Genomic DNA, 17,017 nt, shown 5'->3' on the forward strand with positions numbered 1-17,017 from the left:
TGATGGGGCAGTAATTGGCCAGATTGAATGTGTCTTGCATTCTGTGGACAGAACATGCCTGGACAATTTTCCGCATTGTCGAGTAGGTGTCAGTGTTAGGCATTGTTCTGGGGCACAAGCCTTCATTACTACAAGATGTTGTCAGGGTCCACAGCTTTTGCTGCATCTAATGCACTGAGCCATTTCTTGACAGTGATTGAACTGACTAAGACTGGCATTTGTGATACTGGGCACCTCGGGAAGAGGCAGAGACAGATCAGCCACTTGGCACTTCTGCTGAAGATGGCTGCAAATCAGCCTCTCTTTTGCACTGATGCGCTGGGCTCCACCATCTCGGAGGATGAAAATGTTTGTGTAGCCTTCTCGTCCTGTTAGTTGTTTAATTATCCACCATCACTTACTGGATGTGGCAGCATTACAGAGCTTTGCTCTGATCCCTTGGTTGTGACATCACTTAGCTCCACAGCTTACTGTTTCTGCTGTCAAGCATGTATGTAGTCCTATGCTGTAACTTCACCAGGTTAGTACCTCATCTTTAAGCATCTCTGGTGCTGCTCCTGGCATGCTCTCCTACACTTTTCAATTAACCAGATATTTGGCATTGGTACAGTGAGGGATATATCGAGTCATAAGGTTACAGATTATGGTTGAATACAATTCTGCTGATGGTCCACAACATGCCACTGATGCTCAGTTTTAAGCTGCAGATCTTATCTAAATATATCCCATTTAGCACAATGTTAGTGTCATACGACACAATGTAGCGTGTACTCAGTGTGAAATGGGACTTGGTCTCCACAAGAACTGTGCAGTGTTTACTACCAGCAATATTGTATTGTGCAGATGCATCAGCAACAGGTAGATTGGTGAGGATGAAGTTAGGCAGTTTTTTCTCTCTTTGCTCTCTCACCACCTGCTGCAGGCCCAGTCTAACAGATAGGGCCTTCAGGGCTCCACCAGCTCAGTCAGCAGTGGTATATTATCAATTTTCACATCTGCAAATTTACAGAGTGAGAAATGAAGGAAGAAGCTGCATATCGTCACTAAGTAAGTGCAGGAAACATGCATCAATATACCTCTACACAGCCAAGCTTTTATTAAATAGTAAACAATGAAAGAATAACTTTATGCAAAATCAAGAAGTCATGGTTGCAAATGATAAATTTCATTATCTCTATTCTTTGTACTGGTTTTAAAGGCCACTTCGTTATGTCAAAGTTTGGCTTGTTAAGCAGCTAGTCATTGGCAGCAACGTTTTGCAAAAATAGTTAAAAACAAGATGTACCTGAATCAGTCCAAAATCACTCAGCTTCCTGTCAAATTGTTTGCGGGTACAAGCATACTCTGCTGTCATCTCTGCAAAAAGACAAAACGTAAAATGAAGATTTGAATTTTTAATCGCACCTTACCTTGCTCCCAGAAATGTAGCAGTGTTCACAATTAAATTATGAAGAGTGGTGGCTATTATGCACACACGTACAGTAGAACAGCATGATCCCACGAACTTCAATGAGATGATTGACCAGTTAATCTATTTTTGGGAGCCATGCAGACGAGGAAACTTCAAAAACTCCCTACTCTTCTTTGACTAGCACCAAGGGATCCTCAACATCCTCCAGGACTAACAATAGGGATTTTGGTTTCATCCAGTTTAGTTCTGAAGTGTTGTCTAGTTTTATGATAGAGTTAGATACTCTTCTGTTTACAGTGTGAAACTAGCAATCTGGAAGCTGCAAGTTCAATTTCTACCAAGGCAAATTATGAATTGTGGGCTGGCAGCAAGGAATAAAATGATCAGTAAAACTACTAGGTCATCAGACAAACTACTAGTTCAACAAATAGAACTAGTTCAGTAGCATTCTTCAGGAAAGAGAACCTGATTCCAGGTTAAATTACGTGATTGACTCTTAATGCCTTGAACATCAGAAAGAACAGCCCACCATTTGACACTGTTCTCTGCAGCAAAGAGCGAGGGTCCAGGCAACTGTGTTGCCTGCCCAGTGCCAGGGTTCAGGACATTTGCTTAGGGCTGGACAGGAACTTTTAGTGGGAGGGGGAATTATCCAGTTGTCGTGGTCCATGTAGGTACCAATGACATAGGTAGAACTAAGAAAGAGGTTCTGCATTGAGAGCATGAGGAACTAGGCACTAAATTATAAAGCAGAACTTCAAAGATAATAATCTCTGGATTATTACATAGATAACATGCAAATTGGCTGAAAGACTGGTGTGGGAGAAGTGAGTTCTGGTTCGTGGAGCACTGGCACCAGTGCTGGGGAAAGTGGGGGCTGTACCACCTGAACCATGCTGGGACCAGCGTTCTAGCGAGCCACATAACTCGGGAAGTAGAGAGGGTTTTAAACCAAACAGTGGGAACAAGGGATCAAATTTGAAAAGATGTGGTAAATCAAAGAGTAGAGAAAAGGCAAGAGAGAAAGGTATGAATGTGGGAAATGATAAACAAACCATGACAGGAAGGGATAGAGTACAAGGAGTACAAATCTAAGAGTAAATCAGCAGATAAGGCAAGAGGTTAGAAATATAATAAAAAGGACAAAACGAAAGGCTCTGTATTTAATGCACATAGTATTCGAAACAAAACAGATGAACTGATAGCGCAAAGAGAAATAAATACATTTTTAAAAAATTCATTCACAGGACGTGGGTTTCGCAGGCTGAGGCAGCATTTATTGCCCATCCCCAGATGCCCTTGAGAAGGTGGTGGTGAGCTGTCTTCTGATCTGATAGCCATTACAGAGGCATGGCTGCAGTGTGACATAGATTGGGACCTGAATATTGAAAGGTACGTGACATTTAGGAAGCACAGGAAGCTGGGAAAAGGTGGAGGGGTGGCTCTGTTAATTAATGGTTTTATTAGCATATTAGAGAGGGATGACCTAAGTTCAGGAAACAAGGATGTAGAAACGGTTTGAGTAGAGATGAGAAATGATAAAGACAAGAAATCACTTGTGGGAGTGGTGTACTGACCCCATAACAGCAATCATACGGTAGGACAGGGTATAAAGGAAGAAATAATGGGAGCTTGTCAAAAGTTACAGCGATAATCATGAGGGATTTTAATCTACGTACAAACTGGGAAAATCAGATGGGCAAAGGTGAGGAATTCATAGAATGTTTTTGGGGTAGTTTTTTTGAACAGCGCGTTCTGGCGCCAATCAGAGAGCAGGCTATACTAGACCTGGTATTGTGCAACGAGGTATGATTAATTAATAACCTCAGTGAAGGTGTTCCTAGGTAGCAGCGATCATATGATTGAACGTTACATTCAGTTTGAGGGAGAGAAGAGTGGGTCCAAGGGTAGCATTTTAATCTTAAATAAGGGCAATTATGAGGGCTTGAAAGCATAGCTAGCTGAGGTGGACTGGCAAATTAGGCTAAGGGATAGGTAAATAGAGATGCAGTGGCAGACATTTAAGGAGATATCTCAGAATACACAGAATAGATATATTCCAACGAGAAAGGAAAATTCCAGGGGGAGGACCCACCATCCATGGTTAACTAAAAAAATTAAAGGTAGTATCACACTTAAAGAAAGCATATAATTGGGCAAAGATGGGTGGCAGGTCAGAAGATTGGACAGAAAAAACAGCAAAGAATGACCAAAAGATTGATCAGGAAGGAAAAATTAGAATACGAGAGAAAGTTAGCTAGGAATATAAAGACGGATGGTAAGAGTTTCTCTAGATATTTAAAAAAAGAGTTAACAAAGTGAGCATTGATCCTATGGAAAGTGAATCTGGGGAATTAATAATGGAAAATAGAGAGATGGTAGATGAACTGGTATTTTGCATCAGTCTACACGGAGGATACGAGTAACATCCCAGAAATATCTATAAATCAGGAAATGGAAGGGAGGAAGGAAGTCGGAAAAATTATCACCAGGGAAGTGGTACTGAACAAATTGTTGGAGCTACGGGCTGACAAGTCCCCAGTTCATGATGGACTTCATCCTAGGGTCTTAAAAGAAGTGGTTAGTGAGATAGTTGATGAATTGTTTTATCTCTACCTTTTAGCCTATTTTGATCCCATCCCCCACCCCACCCCCACTAGGGCTATCTGTACCTTGCTCGTCCTGCTTTTTACCCTTAATGTCACCTAGTTTTTCCAGGTATTTTTATTTTTGTTTTGAGATAGTTGATGCGTTGGTTTTAATTTTCCAAAATTCCCTATATTCAGGGAAAGTTCCATTAGATTGGAAAATAGTGAATGTAATTCCTTTATTCAAAAAGGGAGGAAGACAGAAAGCAGGAAATTACAGGCCAGTTAGCTTAATAACTGTCACAGGGCAAATGTTAGAAGATATGAATAAAGGCATTATAGCAGGGCACTTGAAAAAATTCAAGGTAATCAGGTAGAGTCAACATGGTTTTGTGAAAGGGGAATCATATTTAACTAATTTATTGGAGTTCTTTGAAGAAATAACATGTGCTGTGGATAAAGGGAAACCAGTGATGTACTGTATTTAGGTTTCCAGAAGGTATCTGATAAGATGCCATATGAAAGGTCATTACGAAAAATAAAAGCTCATGGTGTAGGGGGTAACATATTGGCATGGATAGAAGATTGGCTATCCAACAGGAAACAGAGGATAGCCATAAATGGGTCTTTTTCAGGCTGGCAAGATGTAATGAGATGTGTGCCACAGGGATCAGGCTAGGGCCTCAACATTTTTTACAATTTATATTTGGATGAAGGGACCAAAGCTAAATTTGCTGATGACACAAAGATAGGTATAAAAGTAAGATATGAAGAGGGCACAAGGAGGCTCCTGATTCATATGCTTGTATGCGCTAAATTTTCAGGCCAACTAGGGAAGGGCAATGTATGCGGTCTTGTCATTGTTAAATTAAAAAATAATCATACTCAAATTCTGCAGTAGGACTTGGAAGTGAGAGTGCTATATACTGGATCAAACTGATGCTTATTCAGTTTTTAGTTGGTCCACTGGGAAGATTCATTTTTTATAATCTCACCAATAAGCTTTTTGATCATTCCTGCAGATGCACTCCCCATACTAAATCGTCCACTATTCAAGATCCTCATGGCCACCTTGAAGAGATCAGGAGTAAGAATTAATATAATTTCTATAAAAAATTTCTACTGTGTAAAGCATAATATTGGTCCATTTATTTTCACATCCAAAATTCAACATGAAAAAACAATTTGATACAAAAATTGCTTTGATACAAAAATTATTTTGATACAAAACAGGCAAGTTGTAAGTAGTCATGGTTCATGTGATGTACTGTAATGTTTCATGCCCCCTCTAACTAGTTGCATTATATTGCAATACTCAAAAATAGTATTTCCCTTTAAATGTCCTCTGAAATGGCCTAGCAAGCCACACAGTTGTACCAAACCGTTACAAAGTCAACAACACTTTTTAAACCATGCATGATTCTCAAGAGCCAGTTATCTCTCATAACTATTACTCCAACCAGAAAGAAAAAATGGAACAAGATGATATTTACCAGAATAACACCAAGGGTGAGGGACTTAAGTTATGTGATGAGACTTCTTGCAGAGAAGTTTAAAGTGAGATTTAACAAGAAACATTCAAAATTATGGGGGATTTGATAGAGTAAATAAGAAGAAATTGCTTTTACTGGCAGGAAGGTCAGTAACCAGACGCTATAGATTTAAGATCATTGGCAAAAGGATCCTGAGTGCACTGCCTGAAAGGGGTGGTGGAATCAGCTTCAATTCTAACTTCCAAAAGGGAATTAAAAAATTTGCAGGGCAGTGGAGAAAGAGCAGGGGAGTGGAACTAATTATATGGCTCTTTCAAAGGCCAGGCCCAGGCAGTTTGGGCCAATTGGCTTTCTTCTGTGCTGTATTTTATGAAATTAATATTTCGACAGATAGTAGATGCCCCTAATAACAAACTCATTCACTCAAGTAATTTTCTGGGATAAGTGGTGATAGGTTATAAGCCTTGGTATAAGTGACAATTGTTATACCCCAAGGTATACCTGTGGATTTCCAGTTCTCCAAATAGGTACCAATGCATGTACATGTATCTAGTTCTATATATTTGCATGCTGGCACAGCTATAAGCTTCTGTGAGGATTGGCTGCACTCGTAGTGTGGCGCATAGTCACATTACAACGGATCAGGTCACAGTGCTATAATGGTGATTGTTAATTATCATCCAATTAAAGCAGTATTAGCATTTGTTTTAAGCAATTCATTCCCTATTGAACTCCATTATTTGGTTTGGGATGAACAATGTGCTCAGTGTAACCAACAGTTCCTAATATCCATGTCTGATCTAAGTGGAGCTGATTGCAATCACACAAAGCACCACATTCTGTATTACAGAGGCTGATATGACATTACCAATGAGAACAAAGCTCAAGCAGTTTAATGTCAATTTAAGCTGGGAGCTTTTCTTTAAAAACTGTCTTATAATACACAATGGGCACAAAATTCAACTACCCTGACTTTCAGTCATGGGGCAGCAGTTTGCAGTATGCCCACACCTTTTGAAAATGGGGTTTTTTTTTGTAAAAATATACTTTATTCATAAAATATCTTCAATCACATTCAAAACCATTTCAATAACAACATTACAAGGGTACAATCCAGGTTAAACTTTTACAAAATGTATCACCAGGTGCATCAGTACAAACAATATTCCAATCATTTACAGCCTTTCATTTTGATCTGTACAGCCCGAGGGGCTCTAAACAGTTCCCAGTCTCTCGGTGCGCTGTGGTAGAAAGGTCTTAGACCGCGACCCTTCCCCATTGCACCTTTGCGGCAGCTGCCCCAAGCTTTAGTGCGTCCCTCAGCACGTAGTCCTGGACTTTGGATTGTGCCAGTCCGCAACAATCGGTCGGGGACAACTCTTTGTGCTGGAAGACCAACAAGTTTCGGGCAGACCAAAGCGCCTCTTTCACCGAGTTGATGATCCTCCAGCTGCAGTCGATGTTTGTCTCGGTGTGTGTCCCTGGGAACAGCCCGTAGAGCACAGAGTCCTGTGTCACAGAACTGCTCGGGATGAACCTCGACAGCAACCACTGCATCTCTCTCCAGACTTTCTTTGCAAAGGCACAATCCACAAGGAGGTGAACAACGGTCTCTTCCCCACCACAGCCACCTCGAGGGCAACGTGCAGAGGGGGTGAGACTCCTGGCGTGTAGGAAGGATCTGACGGGGAGGGCCTTTCTCACCACCAGCCAAGCTACGTCTTGGTGCTTGTTGGAAAGTTCTGGCGATGAGGCATTCTGCCAAATGACTTTGACAGTCTGCTCGGGGAACCATCCCACAGGGTCCACCCTCTCCTTTTCCCTCAGGGCCTCTAGGACGTTACGTGCTGACCACTGCCTGATGGACTTGTGGTCAAAGGTGTTTTTCTGCATAAATTTTTCCACCAGGGACAGGTGGTACGGCACGGTCCAACTACTTGGAGCGTTCCGCGGCAGCGTGGCCAGACCCATCCTTCGCAACACCGGGGACAGGTAGAACCTCAGCACGTAGTGACACTTGGTGTTTGCGTACTGAGGGTCTACGCACCGCTTGATGCAGCCACACACAAAGGTGGCCATCAGTATGAGGGCGATGTTGGGCACGTTTTTTCCCCCTTTATCTAGAGGCTTGTACATCGCGTCCCTGCGGACACGATCCATTTTCGACCTCCAGATAAAGCGGAAGATGGCTCGAGTGATCGCCATCGCGCAGGAGTGTGGAATGGGCCAGACCTGCGCCACGTACAGCAACAGCGAGAGTACCTCACACCTGATGACCAGGTTCTTACCCGCAATGGAGAGGGAGCGTCGCTCCCACATGCCCAGTTTCCTTTTCACCATAGCCACTCGCTCCTTCCAGTTTCTAACGCATGCCCCGGTCCCTCCGAACCATATCCCCAGCACCTTCAGGCCGTCAGCCCTGACAGTGAAGGGGACAAAGGATCGGTCAGCCCAGTTCCCAAAGAACATGGCCTCGCTCTTCCCACGATTTACCTTGGCTCCCGAGGCCAGTTCGAACTGGTCGCAGATGTGCATCAGTCTGCGCACCGACAGCGGATCCGAGCAGAAGACGGCGACGTCGTCCATGTACAGGGAGGCTTTTACCTGAGTGCCTCCACTGCCTGGGATCGTCACTCCTCTTATGCCCGGATCCTTCCTGATGGACTCGGCAAAGGGTTCTATGCAACACACGAAAAGGACAGGCGAGAGAGGACAGCCCTGCCTGACTCCAGATTTAATCGGAAAGCTATCTGTTTCCCACCCATTGATTGAGACTGCGCTACTGATGTTAGTGTAGAGCAGTTGGATCCAATTTCGAATTCCCTCCCCAAACCCCATTTTGGAGAGCACATCCCCCATGTAGGTGTGCGATATTCTGTCAAAGGCCTTCTCCTGATCCAAGCTGATGAGGCAGGTATCCACACCCCTGTCCTGTACATAGGCAATCGTATCCCTGAGCAGCGCCAGGCTGTCAGAGATCTTCCTGCCTGGCACAGAGCAGGTCTGGTCAGGGTGAATCACCAATTCCAGAGCGGATTTGACCCGGTTGGCGATGACCTTGGACAGAATCTTATAGTCCACATTCAACAGTGAAATGGGTCGCCAATTTCTAATTTCCTCCCTTTCCCCTTTGTGCTTGTAGATGAGGGTGATGATGCCTTTCCTCATGGATTCTGACATACTACCGGTCAGGAGCATACTCTCGTACACTTCTAGCAGGTCTGGGCCGATCAAGTCCCACAGAGCCGAATACAACTCCGCCGGCAAGCCGTCGCTTCCGGGGGTTTTACTCTTCTCGAAGGACTCGAGGGCCTTAGTCAGTTCGTCAGGAGTTAGCGGTTTGTCCAGGCTCTCCCGCGTACTGTGGTCTAAGACCTCCGTGATAGAGGACAGGAAGGACTGGGAGGCCGTGCTGTCCGTGGGCTTCACGTCATACAGTCCGGCATAAAAGGATTTGCTGATCCTCAGAATGTCGGACCGTGATGACTTTACTGAGCCGTCTTCTTCCTTCAGGCTGCTGATCACAGAGCGCTCTCTGTGTACCTTTTGGAAGAAGAAACGTGAGCACGTCTCATCCTGCTCCACGGAGCGGACTCTGGAACGGAAGATGATCTTGGAGGCCTCCGAGGCAAAGTGCGAGGCTTGCTGGCCCTTCACCTCTTGGAGCTCCTCCTTGACATCGACCCCCATCGACCGCAGCCGGAGCAGATTCTGCATCTTTTCCTGGAGTCGGGACATTTCCCTCTGTTCCTTTCTAGCTTTCTGGGTGCCTTTGCGGATGAAAAACCTCTTGATGCTTCCCTTGATCACTTCCCACCAGTGTGTCAGGGACTCAAAGAGGGGTTTCACGGTTCTCCAACCTTTGTAATCCCTCTTGAGCTCCTCAATGTTCTCTGGGGTCAGCAGTTGCACATTTAGCTTCCATGCCCCCCTGCCCACCCTCAGGTCTTCCTCCAAGTGGCAGTCCGCCAGTAGGAGGCAGTGGTCAGAGAAGAACACCGGCTTGACGTCGGTGGATCTGACTGTGAATGCACGGGACACAAACAGGAAGTCTATCCTGGAACGAATGGACCCGTCTGGCCGCGACCAGGTGTATCTACGCTGCGCTCCGTCTGCAGGGTTGCTGAAGACGTCGTGCAGCTTGGCATCCTTAACTGTTTCCATCAGGGATCTGGACGTAGCGTCCAATCTGCTTCCGGCCCTGCCGGATCGTCCAGCCGCATCGATGATGCAGTTGAAGTCCCCGCCCAGAATGACCGGCCTGGAGGTCGCCAGCAGCAGTGGGAGCTGCTGAAAAACCTCCAGCCGCTCAGCCCCTTGTGCCGGGCCATACACGTTAATTAACCGGAGTGGAGCGTTCTTGTACATTACGTCTGCTACGAGGAGTCGCCCGCCCACCACCTCCTTGACCTCGGAGACGGTGAAGTTGCCTCCCCGCAGCAGAATACCCAGGCCGGAGGAACGAGAGTCGTTTCCGCCCGACCAGATCGATAGCCCGTGGGACCACCATCGTGACCATTGCCTGTAGGAGCTGAGGTGCGGTATCGCACACTCCTGCAGAAACAACAGGTCAGCTTTGACCTTGGCTAGGTAGTCCAAGGTCGCAACACATCGCGTAGTAGATTTAATGCTACGCACATTTATGGATACAATCTTTAAACCCATTTTAAAGCATTTATTCTCCTACCAAACCCACTGTCTCTGAGAGTCCCAGACCTTTAGTCTGCTCCTTCATGCCCGTAGTGAGCTCAAATTCCTTCACTTTGGATGGGCTGAGGTAGATCTCCTTGGCCGTGTTCTGCTCCAGTGGCATCTGGAGTTTCACGTAGAGAGCGGGTTTTGAGATGACCTTTGCTGGTTGAAAATGGGGTGTATCACCAGGTGCATCAGTACAAACAATATTACAATCATTTACAGCCTTTCATTTTGAGCTGTACAGCCCGAGGCGAAAGATTTGTACGATCTGAAGAAAAACAGAGTGGTTGAAAATGGGGTGACTAAGGCACAAAATTGGTCTACTCACTTCATTTCCATGATTATGGCATGGAAAGGCACAACCCTGGCACAGCTCTGGTGCACATTTCTGTGCAACTGTCTTCTGCATAATTCAGTAGCATTCAATAGAAAGTATGTGTTCTAGCCAGCCTCTCCTATTAAAAGACACAGTCCCAATTAAAGGGATGTTGTAGCAATGCATTGCATGCAGTTGCATACTTGTTTTCGGCCACTGAGGGGAAAATTTGAAGGACATTGAATTTTGGACATTCTTCCTCCTGAGTTATTTTTTAAAGTTTGCAATATTAATTCAGGCTGTGAATATGCCATTCTTCTAGAAACCACGGGTCAAGATAGGTGTCCAGCAGGGAACACCTGGAGAGGAAAGAGATATTTTGTATATAAAAGTTAACACTTTGTATATCAAAGTTAACAAAGAACTGCTGTTGCCAGGCTAAAGACTCTTGCTGATTGGTTAAAAACCTGGCCTGAGAGGAGTATTCTCTGAACATCTTAGTCTTTTTTAAGACTCTCAGTCAGTGTGTATGTGCAGGTCTGCCTTAGAAGCAGGCTGTAAGAAAAAGACTCTCTCCTTCCCTCTCTCTGCCCCACCTTTGTGTTAAACTTTCCTCAGAAACGCCATATCAGGATAGCTCATCTGTATTTTTGATAGTTTGCAAAGTTGTGATAAGAGTCATCAAGGACAGTTTCACCAACAAGTCCATCTGAAAGAACTTCCAGGTTTGAGACCAGAATTCTGTTTGATCAACAGCGTCGAGATCTTGTCAAATTTTATCCATTTAAAAAAAATTCTCCATACTCCAGGGGACTATGTTTGTTTGTCCTGTTTTGTGTTTGAGAGTGAGGAAATGGGGGTTCGAATATCTGTTTTTTTAAAAAAGGGGAAAACCATTACACTTCCAAACTACAACTTGTATGTTAACCAGTTTATTAACTATTTTTAAAAGTAGTTTGTTTTATAATAAAACTTTTTTTGTGTTTACTGAAAGAAGCCTGGTTAGAGTCTTTTTGTGCTAGGAATATCAGTATCAAAGGTAAATAATTGTCCAGTTTTGTGGGTGAATTAAACATTTAAACTATTGTTGTGACCTGTGGAGAAGTGGGGTTAGAATCAACTGCGCAATCCTCTCATCTCCTCCCTTTCCACCAATCACAGTGAAGCCATGTCGCAGCAAGGGGAGGGCTTCCAGATTCAGTAACACACTCTGCAGGGAGTTCAAAGCCAGAAGGAAGGCCATGTTTCCAGCAAGGGGCAAGACGGCCACCAGAGCAACCCTGAAATGGGAATGGAAGCATATAGTAAGGACAGTCAATACCCAGAATGTAGCATCACGGATCTGGCAGGCAGAAAGAAGTTTAATGGCCTCACTCGAACGATCAAGACGGGCAAATCAGCACATCACACCTTGCAAACACATCACTCACTGCTCAATGCACCATCCCGTCATCACACCCTGACACTCAGAACTCCCTCCTAACATCTGGACACTATGCCTCACCCACACACACCTTTGAAGCATGCAAACTACACACAAATCCCCTCTGCCTCCACATACCTCTGGCTATTCAGCTATGGCAGACATCACCCAAACAGACTGACTCAGTCACTGATATTCTGCTCGGTGGCTCACAACAGGAGGGAAAACCAGAAGTCTGGCGGAGGACCGGCTTATATACATCCCCTCAGTATGCAGGAGGAAATGGTCCTTTAAATAACAGGCAGGGGTGTCGTGGAGCTGGTGCAGCAGTGGCCATCCTGGATGATGTTAAGTTGCTGCCTTATGCACCTTCCCCACTAACTTCTAACCCTCTTCCTGAAAGATGCCATGAAATGAAAATGCAGATGGAGTGACCATGAGCATCCTGATTTCCTCCCGACACCCTTTCCCTTATCCCTCCCCTCCTTATGCTTTTGTGTTTTGATTGTCAGGAACTGCTGGTTGCTCAGCCCCTCCAAAAGCAAGTCAAGGCGCAAGAGGAGGAAGATAGCTTGGAACTTGACCTAACCTCTCAGCCACCAGTTCAGATACTGGCACGCACATGCTTTCGAGTTGGAATCAGCATGTGATGCGTTACCAGGATTGAGTGGACTGCAGCTAGGATAGGGGAGAGCTCAGTTCATGTACAAACACCCTAGAGGGAGAGGTAACACAACACTTCTGCTTGCAGGGGGCTCAGATGAGGACCTTGATGGGTTGGACATGCACACCAATATGCTTGGTACATTGGCAGGCCTGCCAGAAAGCCTTCATCGCTGTCTAGGAGCCTGAAGGAATCCGGTTCTACTGTGGCACAGGACAACATCACCAAAGTTTGAAGCCCAGTTGTTCCACTGTGAAAGTGATGGGCACCTCCATGGCAGCACCGCCCCACCAACCCAAAATGAAGCGTCTGCTGGCCGTTGTCTCTGCTTCTACTGCAGCCTAAGCAGAGTCCTGCCAATGTATCACTGCTGCAGTGGAAGTTCAGACACTTATGAAGACTGTAGATAACAGCTCTGGGCCTTGAGGGCCTGACTTTGGACTGCACCACCTTGGCATAGGTGGCAGCAGTCTGGGCTAGCAGGCTGCAAAGCACCAACAAGTACACTGGTGAAGTGACAATGGTGGGAGCATGAATGCTGTTATCCTGAGAGCGGGCAGCAGGGTTGTGCTCCATGAAGCCAATGCCACTCAAAGAGGGGTGGCACCTCAGCATGCCTCATCATCTCCTGGAGCATAGATTGATAGTCTCATGCGAGACCCTACATGTCCCGTCGAGCACCAAGATCCTTATCCATGATGACAGCTGCCTGTGCAGGAATAGACTAGATGGCAGTAGCTATGGATCTCATGGCCTCAAAGTTAGGAGCCTTTCACCGGCCATAAGATGAGGCTACTGGGGTAGCTCTGTGTACAAGCCCGAGGACAGGCAACAGCACCTGCAAGGCAGGCACAAAAGGAATGGGCAAGCGTTGCTGATTTATTGCCAATAAAAGTTGAGAGAAGGTTACTGCTGTTGGCCTTTAATGAATGATATAGGGCAGGGGAACTCTGTCATGGGGGGTTTAAAATGGGAATATTGTAAGGGGATGGTGGGTTCAGGTTCAGGGTGGGAAAGTTCCATTCAACTTAAGCGAAGCATCACACTGCGGTCCCTCTCCTGCCTGGTGCACATGGTCTCCTCTCTTCCTCCTCCTTCTGATGAGGTCTGCGGATCCCAGGAGGTATTGGCTGAGCCCTCAAAATAGTGGGGCTATGGAGAATACTGGAGGAGCACAATATCACAGAGACCCTCTCAGGTATTTATTGCCGAGGTCTCCCTCAAGTGATCAAGGCAGCAAATTCTCTGCAGACTGATGGCTTGCTTCACGGTGTTACATGTGGATCCATGGCTCTATTGAAAGCCCTCTGATGTCGCATGGCAGGATAGTGGAAGAGGGTCATGAGAAATGCGTGGAGAGGCTAGCTTTTGTCTCCAAGAAATCATCCTGTTGTCCGACTTGGGGGCCTGAAGACATTGGTAGTGCAGACAGTCAAAGAATGAAAGCATTGTGGGTGGTTCCAGGATAGCAGGCATTCACCAATAAGAATTTCCAGATGTGGTCGCATACCAACTGCATATTTACTGAATGGTAGCTCTTGTGGTTACGGTATTGCTTCCCATTGAGGTGACAGGCATGCAGAGCCACATGTGTCCAACTGAGAGCACCCTTCAAAATCAGGAAGCCTGTCACCCTAGAGGACTGTTGTATTTCCTCATCCTGGTCTTCCGCCCTTAAGAAGAGGATGAAGTCCCCTCTCCTCCTGTAGAGCACCTCTGTCCTCTTGCCACACCCATCACCGCCACCTGAGTACAGCAATGACTCCTGAGCACTGTTTCTGCCTCATCCCAATGAAGACTCATGCTCCCAAAGACTCTTGTGTGGGATCTTCTAAAGAGAGCCTTCTTTCTCCCCTCTGCCCCCTCTTCTGTCCTGCTCATGTTACACAGCAAGTGGCACTGCAACTACTGCCCCCACACATATGCAAAGAAATGTCATTCTATCAGCTTGTGGTCAGCAGAAACTTTCATACTCCTCCAGTAACACAGAACCATAGGAAATAGGAGGAGTAGGCCATTCGGCCCTTCGAGCCTGCTCCGCCATTCATTATGATCATGGCTGATCATCCAACTCAATAGCCTGCCTCCGCATTCTCCCCATATCCTTTGATCCCTTTCGACCCAAGAGCTATATCTAACTCCTTCTTGAAAACATACAATGTTTTGGCCTCAACTACTTTCTGTGGTAGCGAATTCCACAGGCTCACCACTCTCTGGGTGAAGAAATTTCTCCTCATCTCAGTCCTAAATGGTCTACCCCATATCTTCAGACTGTGACCCCTGGTTCTGGTCTCCCCCACCATTGGAAACATCCTTCCTGCATCTACCCTGTCTAGTCATGTTAGAATTTTATAGGTTTCTATGAGATCCCCCCTCATTCTTCTGAACTCCAGCAAATATAACCCTAACCGACTCAATCTCTCCTCATGTCAGTCCCGCCATTCCAGGAATCAGTCTGGTAAACCTTCGCTGCACTCCCTCTATAGCAAGAACATCCTTCTTCAGATAAGGAGACCAAAACTGCGCACAATATTCCAAGTGTGGTCTCACCAAGGCCCTATATAATTGCAGCAAGACATCCCTGTTCCTGTACTCAAATCCTCTGGCTATAAAAGCCAACATATCATTTGCCTTCTTTACCGCCTGCTGCGCCTGCATGCTTACCTTCAGCAACTAGTGTACGAGGACACCTAGGTCTCGTTGCACATTCCTCTCTCTAAATTTATAGCCATTCAGATAATAATCTGCCTTCCTGTTTTTGCTGCCAAAGTGGATAACCTCACATTTATCCACATTATACTGCATCTGCCATGCATTTGCCCACTCACTCAGCTGGTCCAAATCACACTGAAGCATCTCTGCATCCTCCTCACAGTTCAGCCTCCCACCCAGCTTTGTGTCATCTGCAAGTTTGGAGATATTACATTTAGTTCCCTCACCTAAATCATTAATATATATTGTGAATAGCTGGGGTCCCAGCACCGATCCCTGCGGTACCCCACGAGTCACTGCCTGCCACCCGGAAAAAGACCCGTTTATTCCTACTCTTTGTTTCCTGTCCGCCAACCAGTTTTCTACCCATCTCAATACACTACCCCCAAACCCATGCACTTTAATTTTACACGCCAATCTCTTATGTGGGACTTTGTCAAAAGCCTTCTGTAAGTCCAAATAAACCACATCCACTGGCTCCCCTTCATCAACCCTACTAGTTACATCCTTGAAAAATTCCAGTAGATTTGTCAAGCATGATTTCCCTTTCATAAATCCATGCTGACTCTGTCCGATTCTGCCACTGTTTTCCAAGTGCTCAGCTTTTATAATGGACTCTAGAATTATCCCCACTACCGATGTCAAGCTGACTGGTCTATAATTCCCTGTTTTCTCTCTACCTCCTTTTTTAAATAGTGGGGTTACATTAGCTACCCTCCAACCTGTAGGAACTGTTCACAACTCAGTGCTTACGCCAACTTTGCCTGAGCACCAGTAAGTCAAAAGCATCTCAGCTACATCTTGTTGAGTGGCCTTTTAAACAGCCCCAGAATAGGCTTCATCTTTCTTGTTAATGCTTTTTGTTTTGGGAGTGAATGAGCGGTGTGTCCCCTGCACATTTGTTGGCAGATTTTACTATTTATGCATTACACCAACCTGTTGAAGCCTGTGAAATCACAATTGTCATACTTTCAATTTCTTTGGGCAAACGCAGGCATCCTGCATGTGCCATTCTAGTCATCTGATGCCACATGGGAACCAGCCTCTTGTGCTACAAACATGGAGCACTGTCTGCTGTATGATTGAATTTTGCTTCCACAATATTATCTCACATTCATTCAGTGGAAGTGATGCCTTCGCTGCTCATAACATGCAAGATGATGATTTGGATAAAAGGTCCGCAATATGCATTAAATAGGAAAGGTATGCTCAGACTGAGAAAACAACATTTCTAACCTGGGAAAAATTGGAAAAATGCCTTTGCTGGGATTTAAATTCCAGAACCTCTCCTATAATGCTCAGGCTGGCATACATACACTAAATTTGTAGTAATATTCTCCCCCAGGGGTCAGTGTTGGGCCCATTGCTTTTCCTGATATATATTAATTAGCTAGACCTTGGTGTACAGGCCACAATTTCAAAATTTGCAGATGATACAACACTGAATGTGAGGAGAATAGTGTAAAACTTCAAAAGGACATGTACAAATTGGTGGAATGGGCAAACAGGAGGCAGATGCAATTCAATGCCAAAGGAATGTGAAGTGACTCACTTTGGTAGGAAGAATGTGGAGAGACAATATAAAATAAATGCTACAACTCTAAAGGAGGTACAGGAGCAGACAGACCTGGGTGTACATGTGTCTAAGTAATTGAAGGTGACAGGGCAAGTTGAAAGCATGGTTAATAAAGCACACAGTATCCTAGGCTTTATTA

At 45.3% G+C, this 17,017-nt stretch overlaps 1 protein-coding gene across 1 annotated transcript in view; it reads right to left on the minus strand.

Moving 5' to 3' along the window:
- acad9 (acyl-CoA dehydrogenase family, member 9) overlaps window positions 1-17,017 on the minus strand; it is a 76,346-nt gene that overhangs the window by 24,631 nt on the left and 34,698 nt on the right. The window contains exons 9-10 of the mRNA XM_078543459.1: window positions 4,995-5,070; window positions 1,286-1,356 (exon numbers count right to left, since the gene is read on the minus strand). Of these exons, the coding sequence (XP_078399585.1) occupies window positions 1,286-1,356; window positions 4,995-5,070 (147 nt within the window). The remainder of the gene's footprint in view (window positions 1-1,285; window positions 1,357-4,994; window positions 5,071-17,017) is intronic.

The sequence above is a fragment of the Cetorhinus maximus genome, chromosome 6 (genome assembly GCF_964194155.1).
Source record: "Cetorhinus maximus chromosome 6, sCetMax3.hap1.1, whole genome shotgun sequence".
NCBI lineage: Eukaryota > Metazoa > Chordata > Chondrichthyes > Lamniformes > Cetorhinidae > Cetorhinus > Cetorhinus maximus.